A 17,367-nucleotide genomic window follows, 5' to 3' on the forward strand; every position below is an offset into this window, starting at 1 on the left:
CCTCCCCTGACCCAGCTGACGTTCACCTCTGCTAATGGCTTAGTATCACCCTGTCTTAATCCCCAGAAGCATAACTAAAGGGGAACCGTCAGCATAATGTAAATACATTTCTTTTTTAATGGCTTCCTTTTATAAAGATCCCTTTATGTGATGAGTGCGTGGACCTAGACAGGGCTAAGCCCACAGCAGCGGGTCAACAAACGTTATGGGTAATTAACACAACTTGAAAACAACCCCAGAGAATAATGGAAAGCGTGGAGGTGATAGCCTACAAATACGGTGGCCCTTATACCAGCTGGCAAATAAGACACGCCCTTACACAGAGGGAGGTTTTTAAAGTTTTAAGACAGTTCATTTCATTTACAGTGTGGCTTATTAACAGGGCAAAATATTAAAGTCATCAAAAACAACTTATGTTGGTTTCCAACAGAGACTAGTAGTTTGCCTGTTAAGAGCTTCTCAAGTCACCGGATACATATTTGAATCTACCTCATTGTGCTTAGGTTCTGAATTAAGCGCATTCCCTACACTGGGTCGGGCGTCGTCTGCAAATTTACTGAAACGCACGCAGTCTTGCGATGTGCCCGTTTTCACGGTGGTACCGGGTTAATGGTGCGTGTCAAGGAACATGCACACGTCCTGTTGGCCACAATATCGTCCTGCATTAATGGGACAGGTGACCATTTATGTATATGGACACATACACGTATATGACACATTTACAGGTATTTATATACAGATTTGCTCCATCTCTTTGATTCACATAGTAAGAAGATGGACAAACAGTATAATGGACGTAAATCTCAAAATAGTTTTCTTACTACAGAAAAAACACAAGAATCTATAGAATCTTCATTTTGGGGCACCCGGGTGGCTCAGTCGGTGAAGTGTTCGACTTCGGTCTTAGGTCACGATCTCATGGCTCGTGGATTCGAGCCCCACATAGGGCTTGGGATCCTCTGTCTCCTCTCTCTCTTCCCCTCCTGCATATACTCCCTCTCAAAAATAAACATTAAAACAATTGTATAGATCTTCTTTTATCACCTAATTTAATATATGTACAATCCTTTCATAAATCCAACCGCAGCTTCCTTTGAAGCCAGGCACAGTCAACTCGATCCCAACTCAGCTCACCGCTTGCCACAAGCCTTCCCTTTCTGAGCTAGGCTCTGACCCGTGGTAAAGGAGCCGGGGAAGAGCTGAATTTGAGGTCTGACGTCAATCAAGATGCCATCCTGTGTCCCTGTACCTCATAAGTCACTAAACTGGTGCTCCTCCAACCCAGAGAACCTCATCCGCCCAAGCCGGTGTCCCAAATTCCAGAGCTGGACAGGAACCGCAGGCGGGTGAGGCTCCCCCCAAATGCCCCCCATACAATCTCTGCAGTAGCTCTCAACTCCTCGACCCTGGGGGCAGGCCTGTGGCTAAAGGTGGGGCCGGCGGTGTCGGCCAGCAAAGCTGTGCTTTTAACTCAGAAAAGAATCCGCAGGAATAAAATAATTCTCTTACAGCAATTCTCCTTCTCAATCCACTCAGTGCTGAGGATCCCGAAGGAGCGACAGGACTCCCCGTAGGCGGCCAGGGAGCCACACAGCTGGAACTTCTTGTGGTTGTAGCAGCCGTCCAGGTAGCAGGACTCGTAGAAGGGGAGGGGGTCGAGGAGCCCGTAGCACGGCTGGAAGAAGCCCTTCATGTCCGTGAGCTTCAGGCAGTAGCCGTCGCCCTGCATCATCTGGATGTGCACGTTGTCACACATGGCCGCGTACTGCGAGAACTGCAGCTCATTACAGCTGGGGGCGACAAGTCTGGTCAGATAACAGGATGCCAAAACCACCGCCCGAGATCCCCGGTGGAAGGGAAGACCCCATCTGTTACCTCTTCTGCTAACCCAGAAGTGAGGCAAGCGCACGGATTCCAATGCTAATTGGCTATGTAATCTCACCTAAGTCAGGTAGGACTGGTCTCAGTCTCTCCAGCCCAGAAGTTTCTACTGTTTTGGTTTTTTTTTTTTTTTTTGAGAGAAAGAGAGAGAGAAACAGATTATGAATGGGAGAGGGGCAGAGAGAGAGGGAGACACAGAATCTGAAGCAGATTCCAGGCTCTGAGCTGTCAGCACAGAGCCCGACATGAGGCTCGAACTCACGGACCACGAGAGAATGATCTGAACCGAAGTCGGATGCTTAACCGACTGAGCCACCCGGGTGCCCCAGTAGTTTCTCCTGTTGGTATCACTGGCAGAAGTGAGAGTAAACTAAATAGTGGGTGGGTGAGCCAGAGTGTCAGTCGAAAGGCAGATACTCATATAACTGTTAACCTTTGATACAACTGATACAATAACTGTGAACAGGCATTGATAAAATAACCACTTATAACTATAATAAGAATGAGAGTTACCATTATTATTAATCAATAATAATAATGATAGTTGGTAGAACAGTTGTCTAGAAGCCTTGGAGACCACTTCCAGTATAGCTAGCAGAGACCAAAAGCAAACCTTCACAAGAAAATTGGTATCCAGCTGAAATACTTTATAAAGGAAGAAGAGAAAGGAAGGGAGGGAGGGAGGAAGGAAGGAAGGAAGGAAGGAAGAAAAGGAAGGAAGGAAGGAAGGAAGGAAGAAAAGGAAGGAAGGAAGGAAGGAAGGAAGGAAGGAAGAAAAGGAAGGAAGGAAGGAAGGAAGGAAGGGGGTGAGGGAGGGAGGAGCTCAAACAGAATCAGTTCCTCAGGAGGAGATTCTGGACTTCGCCACTCACAGGGCCCCCCACATAACTTATTCTGCTCTAGCTTCCATTTCGCCTAGAAAAGGAGGAGATTGGACTAGGTATCCCTGAGGTTTTCTTCCAGCTCCTGGTCCCATAATTCAGGATAGTCTTATTTATGAGGTAGTATCGAGTTTACATCTGCATCATTTCCCCATCTTGGTATTTAGCTGATGTTCGGTAGGTTGAAGTATAAGACATTGAGCCATTATACAAGGAAAGAAATACCATGAAAAAGAAGCCTATCTATAGATCCAGCAATGTATTAACATGACGCAGCAGCTCAGAGGTGACCTGAATTACGCACCTTTGGAATAGCTTGTTTAGTTCATTCTGTCTCAGCTGGCAAGAGAGGCGTCTCATAAGAACCTTGGCGACTTCTGTTTTTAAAAAGGCTTTCCTGATCTCCACCAACCTCTACCTGCACTACCTCAACCCAGCCTTCCGGTGAGAATCACAGGTACACAATTAGGCCCAGCCCTGGGGAGCAAGGGGTAGGTGGCCCTTCTTCTGGCCCAATTCCCAGCAGGTGGGCGCTGGCCAAGGCCTCAGTGTTCTAATCCTGGGCACTCTCTTCTCTTTGGCCAGGGGCTGGATGCCATGCCAATTCAGAATCAGATCATGCAAGCCCAATTCCTTCCTCTGCTGTTCAAGAAATGACCGAGGCCTCTGATGTACCCATTTGTCTTCTGGAAACTCCAAAGACCTGGGGGGCTCGACCCTTTGCAGGAGGGGAGTGGTGATGCTATGGAAAGTGCATTCCTCATCAATACCTGTCACGGGTGCGGGAGGATTTGGGCCACTGAGCCTAGCAACGAGAACTCTCACCTCTTCTGCATGCCATTGGTTTTCCAGCTCTGGGCCAGCACCACGCTGCTCACCACTGGCTTCCCCCTCAAGGTCACATAATCGTCGGTTAAGTCCCCGTTGAAGTTGCCACAGAGGCCACAGACTTTGTTCTGCAGCCTGTCGCTGATGCTGATTTTTATGACATTGAAACCATTGTAGTAGATCCGGATGTCGGGGCTGGTGTCAATCACCAGGAACCCCTCGCTGCTGTAGATTTTGGTTGCCAGTCCAGTTACAAATGGAACATTCACTTGTGTGCCATTCACCTATTGGGGGGGAAAAGGAAGAGATTACCTTTACAGCAGGGGTTGGCAAACTGTTACTATAAAGGGCCACTGCAAAAATGTTTCAGGCTTTGTGGGCTGTATGATTTCTACTGCTTCTCGACTCTGCCCTCACGGCATGAAAACAGCCACAGATGATATATAATTAAATGAACGAGGCTATGTTCCAGTAACGCTTTATTTAAAAAAAACAACAATAGGCAGCAAGTGGATTTGGTCGAATTCTGTAGTTTGCTGACCACTGCCCTAGAGTGTAAGTGCATTTGCTTATCTTACTGTCCACAGTTCCCCCCAAAGAAGCAAAATCCAGAGGCAGAAAGATGAAAAAACATTAGAAGGGTATAGTTCTCTACAAATGGCTGGATTTTGTATGAAACTTTCCCCAGCATAAACCAATTACTGAAATGAAATCCCAATCCTGTGCTAAGGGGTGTCTAAAATGGTTAAAAATGAATTTGGGGATCACTGCCATGTTTCTTATTTTCTTGTGTATAACGTCCAGACTGGAGGTCCCCCTCCCTCCCCAAAGGTCCTATAGGCAAGATATTTTCTGCATTCATCATTTTCCTACTTTCTAACAGTTTCTTTTCTTAGCCCTTAGGACAGAACATAATATGCTTTTCCTGTACTTACAATATCAATCGAGTTTTTTTTTCCCCCCAGGTTATTAGTACCTTTCGTTTCTTAAAAAAAAAAAAAAGTTTCAAAAATATGATTCTTTACTATTTTGGCCAGCTTGGAGTATTTTATTCAGCAATAATGTCAGTTCTGCTCTCTCAGGTGGTCACTTTTACTTTCTAGCTCCCGTATTCCGGAGCAATGCAGTTGTGTCTACGTGGGCCAATTTGCAAGAGGAATTGGAGTGTCAAAAACAGTAGCAGCTTTCACTGAAGTCAAAACCCACGATTAAAATCCAGACTCTTCCTTTTAAGCTTGCAAAATACCGCCCGTCTTTTGCCTAATGCTGGACACCAAGCTATTTGATGACTCTTCAAATAAAGACACACTCAATGCACGATTACCAGAGCCAACGGCAGAAAGCAGCATACATACAACAACACTCGATTCTGAAAAATGGTAATGTGCACGTCCTGGCTTTCCACCTGCCCCTCTCTAGCTGGAATCACAGCACTGGGGACTGGTTCCGTCTTTCAGGTCTGCCTGCTGGTAACCAGCCTGGTTTAGCTGAGAGACTGGGGGTCGCTGTCAATCGTTCATCAGAGTAGATTATTTCTGAAATGGAAGGGGCAGGAGGAATCCAAGCCCAGAAGCCATATCAGTTATGGGGGTGGGTGCTTTGTTTATATGCAAGCCTAAGATTCACTCGAAACCGGCCAGCCAGGCTAAGAGAAACCCCCCATACCCAGCCTCCCGTTTTCTTTCACTTTGCTTTGTCACCATGGAGCCCGCTGATAGAGGGGGATGCTCCATCAGGTTTCTAGTGCGACAGGTGTTTTTACAGGAAAATGCTGGCCTTCTCCAGTCTTATAGAAAGGATAGCAGAGTTGAAAGAGCTTGTCTTGGTACAGTTGATCAGAGCCAAGAACGCTTTTAAAGGCTCTTGAAAACAAACGAGATGCTTTTTTGGGAAATTAATCCAGAGTAAGAGCAGACTTATCTACCATTTTGTCACCTGAGCCTCTATTAGCACCCACGCTGTCATTACTGCCCTGAGACCTTGTCCATTTTCTGCGAGGCCCTCGGAATGGTGAGCAAAGGGCTAAACCAGGCCCGTTCTTAATGCCTGCAGAATCTTTCTACTTTCATTCCTTAAAATCTGGCCATCTGTGTATGGCACCTAGGGGGCAACAACCCATGATCCCCAAACTTGGTTATCTGGGAAAACCGGCAGGTCCCTTAGCCACGGCCTTGTTCCGGGGCACGTTTCTCAAGAACCAACGTCAGGCTCGTCACCTTGACAGTGTTCCGGTCGTTGATGAGAATCTGCTCTTCGTTGATGTAGAAGTAGACGGGCGAGATGATGGTGAGGTTGGGCGCCGACCACTTGTCGAAGTTGATGATGAGCTGGAAGGAGATGTCGGGCAGCTTCTGGCAGATGGTGGAGAGCACGAAGGCGCAGTTGGCGGGGAAGCGCAGGAAGGCGCCGTCGAAGGTGCGGAAGACGCCGCCTCCGGCCGCCAGGCAGTAGGACGTCTTGGTGCTGAAGCAGCCGCGCACGCCGTTGCGCAGTGCGCACTCCTCGTCCGACTTGCACTGGCGCGGGTCGCACTGGATCAGGTTGCGCCGGAAGCAGCGGCAGCGCCGCGTGCAGTCGCTGTTCCAGAACAGCTGCTTGGGCTGGAAGAGAGGAGCCGCGGGCATTAATCCCGGCCGCGGGCAGGGCTGGGGACCCCAAGGCCTCTCCGTCCGGACCCTTATTCCGGGCGGGGCTAGCCTACCTCTAACGGGGCTGGCATTCCCAGGAGGGAGCAGGCGGCGGGCTGTTGCCGTGCAAATACGACAGCAGTTCCACGGAACTCAGATGCCAGACAATAGGCAATCGGGTCTTTATTGGTTTCGATCAAGAACTCGGGAATCTTTACGGCTGGATTGTAGTGTTAATCACAGCCAACCTGGGAGTGTGCAGTAGGTGAAGAGGAAGGATATTTGGTAGAAAATTATCCCGGCGAGTACCGGCTCCACTTTGAGGATGAAATTTAAAAATTTGCTCAAGAATGATAAAACCGGCCTTTCATATCTTAAATAGGTTAAAAGAAAGTTATAACCAATTCCTAGGATGAATCATTTCAATATTTCGCTGAAGTCACCGCTCCAAACTTTTTCCTGATACTACCTACTTCTAAATTACTTCTGTTTGCAACTACCTCCATTCCTACGTGCCCCCGAAGTGAGAGATGTAGAGAACAGAGGTGTCTGGTTTCCATCCCAGCCCTGCCACCCTACAGGGGCCACCCTGAGGAGCATTACCAACCTCCCAGAGGGTCCCTTTGCTCAGCTTTAAATTGGAGATAATAAAGTCTTGCAGGGCAGCTGTGAAGATTAAATTAAATAAGACGTGTAAAGCACGTTTCCTGGCATAGAGTAGGCACTGTTAATAAATAGTAGCCGCTGTTATTCCTGGAAAAGAGTCACTCATTCTCTTTTGAGAAGGTGAGAAATTATATAGTTATAGCAAATACCTCTAACAAAGTACATCCTCAATGGTGGTGGCTATTCTTTCCTATTTTTCCCCAAACAAGCAATAATCTGTAGACACAATTCCACTCGGAGCCTGTGCTCTTGAACATGCACTTGTTCTAGATTGAGAACTCCAAGGAGTTCGGTTGGAAATTTGGTCATGATTGTCCAGGTGGGGCGTAGTCTCAACAAGCAGACTGTGTCATCCAGATGGAAGCACCGATTCAATTTACCAGAACAGAACAGTGCTTTCCGGAAACGCTGTTTTAATGGCACAAGAAGGCCTCTGCTCCCGTCTGGTCACCGCTTTCCGCTTTATCTATAGACTTATCAAAATCCCGGCTGTCCCATGCAGATATGACTCTGATTCAAAGGCAAACGGAGAACAAGATCTTGCAGGACAAGCTTCCTCAGTGCAGTGCACTTCAAGATGCCATTGCCGATTCTTTCATTCTCAAAGTGAAGTCGTTCCCGGAACCAACTCTTTCCTCCTCCCAGACCTGTAAAATATTCTGGGTGCCAGCAGCCTTGCAAATTGGCTTCATTCCTCTTATCAGATTTGCAGAATAATTGAGTGGATGGTCTGGCCTCTCTCTGATAAGAAGTCAGACGTTACATGGGTGGAAAGAGAAAAATAACCTGGCATCTGTGGATATGATAAAGGGTAAATAACTCATCCCACAGGAGAACTTGATCACGAAACTAGCTTCACCGTGAAGTCACTGGGCCCCTCGAGGCTTTCTTTACCTTAATTAGACCTGGCAATGACAGCTGGGTGATTACTCTACATGCTAATGGCTAGATGTGTTATCCCTTTATTTCCAAAGAAATTTGTTGTATACACAAGCCCCCGAGCTTGTCTGAATCCTGGCAAGTAGATGTGGGTTATTTGTTCGGTGAGTTTGCTGCTTCCCAGATATAAGCAGTTGTCAAAACCCACTGACTGTCTGATGAAAATCAGATAATAATGTTTATGGTACTAATAGCTGCTGAGAGCCGTACCTGCCTTTCCTGAGAGTTCCAAGGGCTTTTATATGCATCATTTCATTAACACGCCTGGATTTTTTTATTTACAAAATGCTACTTGAGGGAATAAAAACAACAAAAACAATAGCAGCTACCAATTAGTGAACTACTAGGTGCCAGACACTAGGCGAGGCGTGTGGTGTAGATGGTTTATACAACAAGCTAGTGAGCTGGTGTTATTAGCCACGTTTCATAGACAGGGCTCCTGACGCTCAGGGAAATGACGCAGTTTCTCAGGGGTGGCTCGGCGAGGCTCAAACCCAGGTCCCGTTCCATAGTGCCACAGACCCTCGGGATCCCTGCTGAGGAGCACCTGATGCCGCCGGTGGATGGAAACATTTCAGTAAGTCTCTGGATCCGGGAGCAGAGACTGTAAGGGTGCTTTTTCACCTTTGAGCCTGGTTATCGCTCCTCTGAGACTGTCAGGAAAATGAATGTTCTGTTACTTTTGTCTCATGTGTTCTGCCTTTTCCTCTCAAATAATTGGTGTTTCTAAACCCACCTCCCCCGAGAAGTCTTCTTGGATTCGTTCTAATCCTCTACTCCACTTCTGTCTTTCGACTAGAACAGCGAAGCAGACTTCCCACCCAATGCGGAACTGAAGTAACTTCCGCATTCATTCTCTTTTATTGACCCTCAAAATCAGCTTGGTTGTTCTCGAACAAGCCACTACATTTTTACAAAAAGGGAGACTTTCTTTGTTTTTTGCCTAATTTATTTCCAGTCCAGACATTTCAATTAGATTTTTTTCTAATGCTGCGATTCTTTTTCATTTAAAATTGATTAGTTCTGTAGGGTATTATTTTTCACTTGTTGATAGTTATTCTGTAACTGTTCTCGTGTTCTTTTTCTTTTTTAATTATTTTTTTTAACGTTTATTTATTTTTGAGAGACAGAGCGCGAGCGGGGGAGGGTCAGAGAGCGAGGGAGACACAGAATCCGAAGCGGGCTCCAACTCATGGATTATGAGATCGTGACCTGAGCTGAAGTCAGATGCTTAACCGACTGAGCCACCCAGGTGCCCCTAAAAAAATGTATTTTATTCTTAGAAAAAGAGAGAGACAGAGCATGTGGGGGAGAGCAGCAGAGGGGGGAGAGAGAATCTTTTTTTTTTTAATTTTTTTTTTAACGTTTATTTATTTTTGAGACAGAGAGAGAGCATGAATGGGGGAGGGGCAGAGAGAGAGGGAGACACAAAAGCGGAAGCAGGCTCCAGGCTCTGAGCCATCGGCCCAGCGCCCGACGCGGGGCTCGAACTCACGGACTGTGAGATCGTGACCTGAGCTGAAGTCGGATGCTTAACCGACTGAGCCACCCAGGCGCCCCGGGGGGAGAGGGAATCTTAAGCAGGTTCCACGCTCCGTGTGGAGCCTGGCGAAGGGCTTGATCCCACGACCCTTCATGACCTGACCTGAAATCAAGTCAGATGCTTCAAACGACTGAGCCACCCAAGCACCTCTTTTTTTTTAAAGTGCATGTTTTTCTCTCCTTAAAAGACTCGTAAGATCCGTAAGGCAGGGAACATGCTTTCTCACCCCCAGCAGCACCTCCAGAACAATGATCTCCAAATAGCAGATACTCGACACTTGCACTTGTTCCCTGTCAACTCACCAATACAAGATGTTCGTGTCGTTTACAGAGACTGGGCTTGAGGCGGAACCACAGACCAAATACCTTCCCCAGGAAGGGCCTTTTCTAGCTTTGTATCGTGGCACATAAAGAAGCATTGGAAAGCACAAAAAGAAAGCGATTCAGTGATCTATCGTGTAATGTTTTACTGAGCGGCCTCTACAAAGGGCATCTTCATCGGCTCTATGCGGAAGCCCCCACGGAGAGGGGCGCAGAGGGCAGCATGTGGGGGGCAGAGCATTAAGCAGTCCAGACAGAACTCTCCGGAGAGGGCACCGACTGACGAGTGGCACACGAGGAGATGGTAGCCTTCGGGCGCTTTCATGGAGCTTCAAGAGCCCGGAGAAGGAAGGCCGTTCCTCTTGGCCTCCAGCGCCATATTTTTCAGTTAAAAATGTCCTCAGCCAAGACAGCTACAAATGTCAGATTCATAGCCACCGTATTTCCAAACCATAGGCGCGTCAGAAGCTCTCAAACCGAGATTTACAGGAGAGGCAATCAGAAGAGCCTCACGACAGGCAAGGTGGGGAGAGAGACGCCCAGGCTAGCGAACGGCGTGGGTGAGCAGCGCGGGAGGCCTTGCCGATGCCAAGGACGGAGGCCGGAAGTGGGTGAGGCCCAGATGGGCGTTTCCTCATCAGGTTCTCAGCCAGCGGGAGCCTCGCCTGACCCCTCCTCGACCCCTCTGCCCTGCCCCGCCTCCCCCTCCTCGTAACGAAGTGGGGACGCTGGGCAACCCGGCGTCGCCGGGCGGCCTGACAGCGGGGCCCCGGGGCCCAGGCCCGCGCAGGGCGGGGCCGCCTACCTCGTAGTACTTGCCGTCCGCGTAGCAGCCGCAGCTGTGGGGCAGGATGCAGCTCTTGCCGTTGAGGACGTAGCCGGCGTCGCACTGGCAGCCCTCCACGCAGTAGTGGTTGCAGTCGCTCTTGAGGCGGATGGCGGCGCAGCGCGGCTGGCAGACGCTCACGCAGCTCTCGTAATGGCTGTTGGGGGGGCAGGTGACGGCTGGAACGGAAGACGCGCGTCAGGCCTCGCACGCCCACGGGGACGGTGCTCAGAGTTTCCTTCCGGCCCGCCCTTTAGGCCCTCAGGGAGGCGGAGGCCTGGCCCGGAGGGAGCCCTGCCGCGAACCCCCCTCTGCTTCTGGAAAGCCCCCCTCTGACTCCTCGCGGCTTCCTTCCGTCATGGACCGCAGGGCAGGTGAGGCTACTGGGGTTTCCTCGCATCTTTGTCCCCTGCTCGGCCTGGCTTCTTGAGGGCCGCCGTAACCCTGCCACCTTAACCCCGCCTCCCATCGTGCACCTCGACTTCAGTCGGGCACCCCTGCTGGCCCCCCGGGGCACCTGGCACTCATGCCTGCTTTTAGACCTCGCTCCTGTTGGGCTCCCGTATTCGTGCCCTCCTCATCCTCTTGGCCTACCCCAACCCCCCACTCTTCCAGCCCTCCGTGGAGCCCCCTCTTACTGGTAAAGCCAGTGGCAACCCGCCTGCACCCCAGAACTTCCACAGAATCTTTTCTAAGCCTGGAGTGAGTAAACGGCGGCCCTCCCCGGACACCCCCCCGGATTTCTGAGGAGGCAAGTGTGTGCACATGCGTGGGTGTGTCAACTCCCCCCGGATTTCTGAGGAGGCAAGTGTGTGCACATGCGTGGGTGTGTCAACTATGTTCTACCGTTTTCAAATGCATATGGCTGCTCTTATGGAAGACAGTCAGGGTCCTGGTGACCAGTGGGACTCCGGAGCCAGCCGTAGGAGACCGGAGCCAGTCACATAGCCTCTCTGGGCCCCAGCTCCTTACCTGTAAAATGCAGGTACTTACAGCACCTACTTCATGGCTGGGTGGGAGCAATTATGTGGGTCTGTGTGCCTGGAACAGTGCTGAGCACGGACGTGTTCGATGTTAGCCGATCAATCAAGATAGGTTCGCTTAAAAGTTTTGTAGAGGCTATTGTTTTAATCAATGCATATGAAAAGCACAAGGACTATTATGTCAGAACTTCTTCTCTATACCATATACAGTATATCTTTAGGGCACATTTTGTTTTTTAAATTGTCTAACGGTAAAGGGGCACCTGGGTGGCTCAGTCGGTTGAGCATCCGACTCTGGATTTCGGCCCACGTCATGATCCCAGGATTGTGGGATTGAGGCCGGCGCTGGGCTCCATGCTGAGCATGGAGTCTGCTTAAGATTCTTTCTTTCTCTCTCTGCCCTTCTCTCTCCCTCTCTCTCAAAAATAAAAAAAAAAACAAAAAAACAATTTTAAATTATCAAATGGTAAAAATAGACTTTTTGGTGCACGGTTCTATGGATTTTAACAGATGTATACTTCATGTGTCCAAAACCACTATCTACTGTGGTTTTAAAAACATTAAATTTAGGGGCGCCTGGGTGGCTCAGTTGGTTAAGTGTCCGACTTCGGCTCAGGTCTTGATCTCACAGCTCGTGGGTTCAAGCCCCGCATCAGGCTCTGTGCTGATGCCTCGGAGCCTGCAGCCTGCTTCAGATTCTGTGTCTCCTTCTCTCTCTCTGCCCCCCCACCCCCCGCTCATGCTCTGTCTCTCTCAAAAATAAATATTAAAAACAATTTTTTAAATAAAAACATTAAATTTAAAAGATAGTACCTACATGTGGTAGACAATGCAAGCCATACATGTAAAAGTGCAACAGAAAAGCAACCTCTGGTAACAAATTGCAGCTGAATCTTCCAGAAATCTTCTAAGCATGTACAAACACACGTGTGCGTGTGTGTGTGTACGCACGTGCATGCGTGTATTCCATCTCCACTGTCTTCACACGAATGGGAGCATAGTATCCATATTTTCCTGCTCATTGCTTTTTCATGGCGACTTTCCTTCCATTACCCTTGAATGATTGGTTTTGCCCTGCTACATGGTGTGTATTTTCCGTTTATGATGATGCTGCAGCGAACATCCTTGGACGTTTATCTTTGACCTCCTGAGTAAATGAATCTGTACAGTAAATTCCTGGAAGCGGAATTACTGGGTCAAAGGGTATGTACATTTAAATTTTTGATAGATGCATTCGAATTGCCCTCTAAAAAGAGCCTGTGCCGATTTGCCCTGCTACCGAGGCTATACGAGGGGGTTTATTTTCTCACAACCTCACTGATTGTTTAGCACCAAGCCTTCTGATCTTTGGAAATACCAAAGGTTAAATGTCATATATAAATATGATATATACATATTTCCATCCCATGTATAAATGGAATTACTGACCGGAATATGTGGAGAACTCTTAAAACTCAACACAACAACAACAAAAACCCAATTCAAAAATGGACGAAGGGCTTGAATAGACATTTTTCCAAAGAGGATGACATATGAGTGGCCAATATACGCTCAACATCACTAATCACCAGGGAAATAAATACTAAAACTACAGTGAAAGGTATACCTACCATCTCACACCCATTAGGGATGACTACTATTTTAAAAACCCCAGAAAACCCATTGTTGGCAAAGATGTGAAAAGATAACACGTGCAATTTGGCAGGAATGTAAAATGGCACAGCTGCCGTGGGAAACAATATGGGAAACAATATGCCGTGGGAAACAAAAAGAATTATCATATGACCCAGCAATGCCACTTCTAGACACATGCTCACAAATTTTGAAAGAAGATTCTCCAAGAGCTCTTTATACACGTATGTTCACAGCGGCATTTTTCACAATAGCTAAAACATGCCAGTAATCCCAGAGTCCCTGGTTGGATTAATGGATAAGCAAAATGTGGTGTATGCACGCAATGGGATATTATTCACCCTTGAAAAGGAAGGAAACTCTGCAGTATACCACAACATGAATGAATCCTGAGGACATTATGCTAAGGGAAAGAAGCCGCCCACAAGAAGGCAGATGCTGTATGATTCCACTTACAGGAGCTATCCAAGGTCTTCAAGTTCATAGTGACAGAAAACAGAACAGTTGGTTGCCAGGGGCTGGGGTGGGTGGGGAACTGGAGAGTTAGTGTTTCATGGGTATAAAGGTTCAGTTTTGCGAGATAAAAAGAGTTCTGGAGAGGGATGGTGGTGGTGGTTTCACAGTAATGTGAATACAACAATGTGAGTACTTAATGCCATTGAACTGTATGCTTAAAGATGGTTAGCATAGTAAATTTTATGTTCTGTGTATTCTACAGCAGTAAAAACTTGAAAAAAAATGACTATGCCCTTACTTAGTTTGCATTCTTTATGAGGCTGATTATCTTTACATTTGCTTATAATCCATTCGTATGTCTTCTGTGAACTGCCTTTTCGTGTCTTCTGCACATTTTGTGTTGTTGAACTTTTTTTTCTTATTAAATTGTAAAAGCTTTTTAAAAATTAAAAATATGGGCATGCAAGCTGGTGCAGCCACTCTGGAAAACAGTATGAGGTTCCTCAAAAAACTAAAAATTGAACTACCCTATGACCCAGCAATTGCACTACTAGGCATTTCTTCACGGGATACAGGTGTGCTGTTTCGAAGGGACACGTGCACCCCCATGTTTATAGCAGCACTATCGACAATAGCCAAAGTATGGAAAGAGCCCAAATGTCCATCGATGGAGGAATGGATAAAGAAGATGTGGGATATATACACAATGGAGTATTACTCGGCAATCCAAAAGAATGAAATCTTGCCATTTGCAACTACGTGGTTGGAACTGGAGGGTATTATGCGAAGTGAAATTAGTCAGAGAAAGACAAAAATCCTATGACTTCACTCATATGAGGACTTTAAGAGACAAAACAGGTGAACATAAGGAAAGGGAAACAAAAATAATATAAAAACAGGGAGGGGGACAAAACAGAAGAGGCTCATAAATATGGAGAACAAACTGAGGGTTACCAGAGGGGTTGTGGGAGGGGAGATGGGCTAAATGGGTTAAGGGCAGTAAGGAATCTACTCCTGAAATCACTGTTGCACTATATGCTAATTTGGATGTAAATTTAAAAAAAGAAAAAAATGAAATGAAAATGAAATAAATAACTAAAAACCAAGAGGGAGACAAGAGGTTGTAACATATCCTGAGGTCACTATGCCTACATATGTAATGCCCTTAAAGTCTAAGGCAATGAACACAATCAAATATAAAATCTGAAAAAAAAATTAAAAATAGACTTTTGTCTGTCATGTGTTACAAAATGTTTACCGTTTGTCTTTTAAATTGCTTCTTCTTCTTTTTCTTTTTTTCTTTTTGGACCTGTATTTGATTATGCTCTTTGCCATAGAGAAATTTAAAATTTTAAAGTTGTCAAATCTACGAGGTTTTTCTTATGGCTTTGAGTGTTTTGCTGAGGAAGGCCCTCTCTACTGCAAGATTAACAAAAACAAAAACGAAAACGCCTTTGTCTTCTCCGAGTACGTTTATAACTTACGTTTTTATGTTTGATCTTGGTTCTGTCTGGATCTTATTTTGGAGTGAGGAGTGAAAGGAGGCTTTCGCTATTTCCCCTCTTCTATTTTGTCCTTTGTCCTTTTCCTGTCTATTGAAGAATAAATACATTCCCCCCTCCCCCCCCCCCCCCGCCCAGTAATTTGAAATGCCAGTTTTACTGAATGTTAATTTCTCTTTAGAGTTTGGGCCTATTTCCGGATTTTCTCATCTTCCCACTGGTTGATCTGGCTGTTCATGCGCCAGTGTTAACTTGGTTTTGTTACCGAAGCTCTACAATACATTTTAATATCCGAGAAGATCCACTACTGATTTAGCCTACTGTTGTTCCAAGGATGCTGATCCTATTTTCCCGACTAGACTCTGAACTATTTTGTCCTTCTGAGTCTTCCATGAGGTCCAAAACAGTGCTGAGATCAGGGTAGGTGGTTAATAAAACATTTGATTCTTGAAAGCAACCTTTAAAAGTTCCTCATGTGGATCGTCTCCACCCAAACGACGTACCGAGAGCTGTGGGGGATGATGTCTCTGCCCCTGGATTTCTACTGTGGTCGTGAACGTGACTCTTGTTGTGGGCAGGGCACTGATTTATTTAGCCTTTGTGTCCCAGGTGGGCAGGATATATGGATCCCCCATAAAAGCAATGTAGTAGAATACAGTGGACAAGGGCGGGGGGATTGGACTGACTGGTTTGAGCCCCGGTTCTGGCACTAACTAGCAGGGTCACCTGGGAAGGTTACCTACGCTCTCTAAACCTCTGTTTCCTCCTCTGTAAAAATGCAGATAGCGTTCCTTCATCAACTAGTTGTTAAGATAAAACGAGGCGTAATTTACAAAGCTCCTAGTTCAGTGCCTGGTACATCGGTGACAGCTTCTGCTATTAATTGAATAGCAGTTGAATAAATTCAACAAGAATTTATTGGATCTGCAGAAAAATGTGGGAGAGAACCCTTCATTACCAGACTTTGGACCCAGGACTCTGAATAAAAGGGAAAATGAAAATGACACTCAGCTTGACTGAGCGTTCACCAGGTGTCAAGCAGGGGGTGGCACACGGATCACAAGACATCATCACACTCAATTCTCAGCGGCCCCCGCAGACCTGATCCTGTACAGAGGTCCTCCTGTACACCTGCTGCAGCACCAGGGGGGGCTCCAGTCCCTGGGGCCCCTGGCCTGCCCAGGGTTGGAGGGGCGGCACTGCCCAGAGGAAAGACCACTGCCTGCAGCCACTTTCCTTGGGAAAGTTCCTGCGTTTCTCTGAGCTTCACTTTCCTCCTCCAGAAAATGGGACTATTAATAGCACCTGCTTTACAGGGTTGCTGGGAGGAGAATATGAGTGAGGACTCATATGGCACCTAGAATAGTGCCTGGCACCCAGTCAGAGACAAGTCACTGTTATGCATATAATTTTCTTCTCCTCCTGCTTACTGTAGACTCACCAACTACACAGCTAATTTAAGTCTCCCATTAAGGGGCTGAAGGAATGATGGACTCAGCTGAGTGAATGTTAAGGAGGGGTTAGTAATTAAGACAACTGACCTCCCTCTCCCCCCTCTAAACCTATTTGTTCAACTTGCGTGAAGTTTTCCACTTCATTTACAGATGTGGTAATTGAGTAATAAATTATCCCATTGATAGGGATAGCCAAAATCATTGAAAAACAACAGCATTCTACCTTGTCACCAACAAGGGGTAAGTTTAACAGACAATTCCGGTTTAACCCTTTTTCTCCCGAAAACACGAGTTCTCGTATCTCAACATGCGGGTGTTGAATTGGATTAATTCTCGGGGGTGGGGGACAGGGGACTGTGAACCCTGCCCTCACTGCTCAGAGGTTAACATCAAGTCAGATATGGTTACTAACAACCCTATTCACGACAGGCTTTCTGTGTTCACCAATCTCAGATTGAATGGCTGAGTTAAGACTCTGTCTCCTGCAGCTTTTCTCTGCTTCTGAAATTCAAAATGGAAAACTCAGCTGCCTCCAACTGTGCCCGCCCCCCCATCCCCACCCACATACCTCCTTTAAAGCATGATTTTTTTCTCTTATTTTAGCATTTCTTTTTCCTAGTCGCTACCACCATCCATCTTAACAGAAGCTGTCTTTCGGATCTTTGCCCCTGTCCTGAAGTGCCAAGGTAGGGGAAAGTCAAACCCTCTTAATGAGGGTTGGCCATAATGTATCCAGCCTAAGCCCTGCTGGCAGGCAACTGGTCTGGGCAGGGATGGGGCCCAAGGACAGGGGTGAAGCAGGACAGACTCTGCTCTGAGTGCCTTGGAT

The 17,367-nt window shown here is 47.0% G+C and overlaps 1 protein-coding gene across 1 annotated transcript in view; it reads right to left on the reverse strand.

Annotated features, from left to right (window-relative positions):
* Nucleotides 1-17,367, reverse strand: part of TECTA (tectorin alpha) — a 67,497-nt gene that overhangs the window by 12,142 nt on the left and 37,988 nt on the right. Inside the window, exons 13-16 of the mRNA XM_060607748.3 lie at nucleotides 10,491-10,690; nucleotides 5,807-6,190; nucleotides 3,588-3,874; nucleotides 1,510-1,790 (exon numbers count right to left, since the gene is read on the reverse strand). Of these exons, the coding sequence (XP_060463731.1) occupies nucleotides 1,510-1,790; nucleotides 3,588-3,874; nucleotides 5,807-6,190; nucleotides 10,491-10,690 (1,152 nt within the window). The remainder of the gene's footprint in view (nucleotides 1-1,509; nucleotides 1,791-3,587; nucleotides 3,875-5,806; nucleotides 6,191-10,490; nucleotides 10,691-17,367) is intronic.

The sequence above is a fragment of the Panthera onca genome, chromosome D1 (genome assembly GCF_046562875.1).
Source record: "Panthera onca isolate mPanOnc1 chromosome D1, mPanOnc1 haplotype 2, whole genome shotgun sequence".
NCBI classification, from domain to species: Eukaryota; Metazoa; Chordata; class Mammalia; order Carnivora; family Felidae; genus Panthera; species Panthera onca.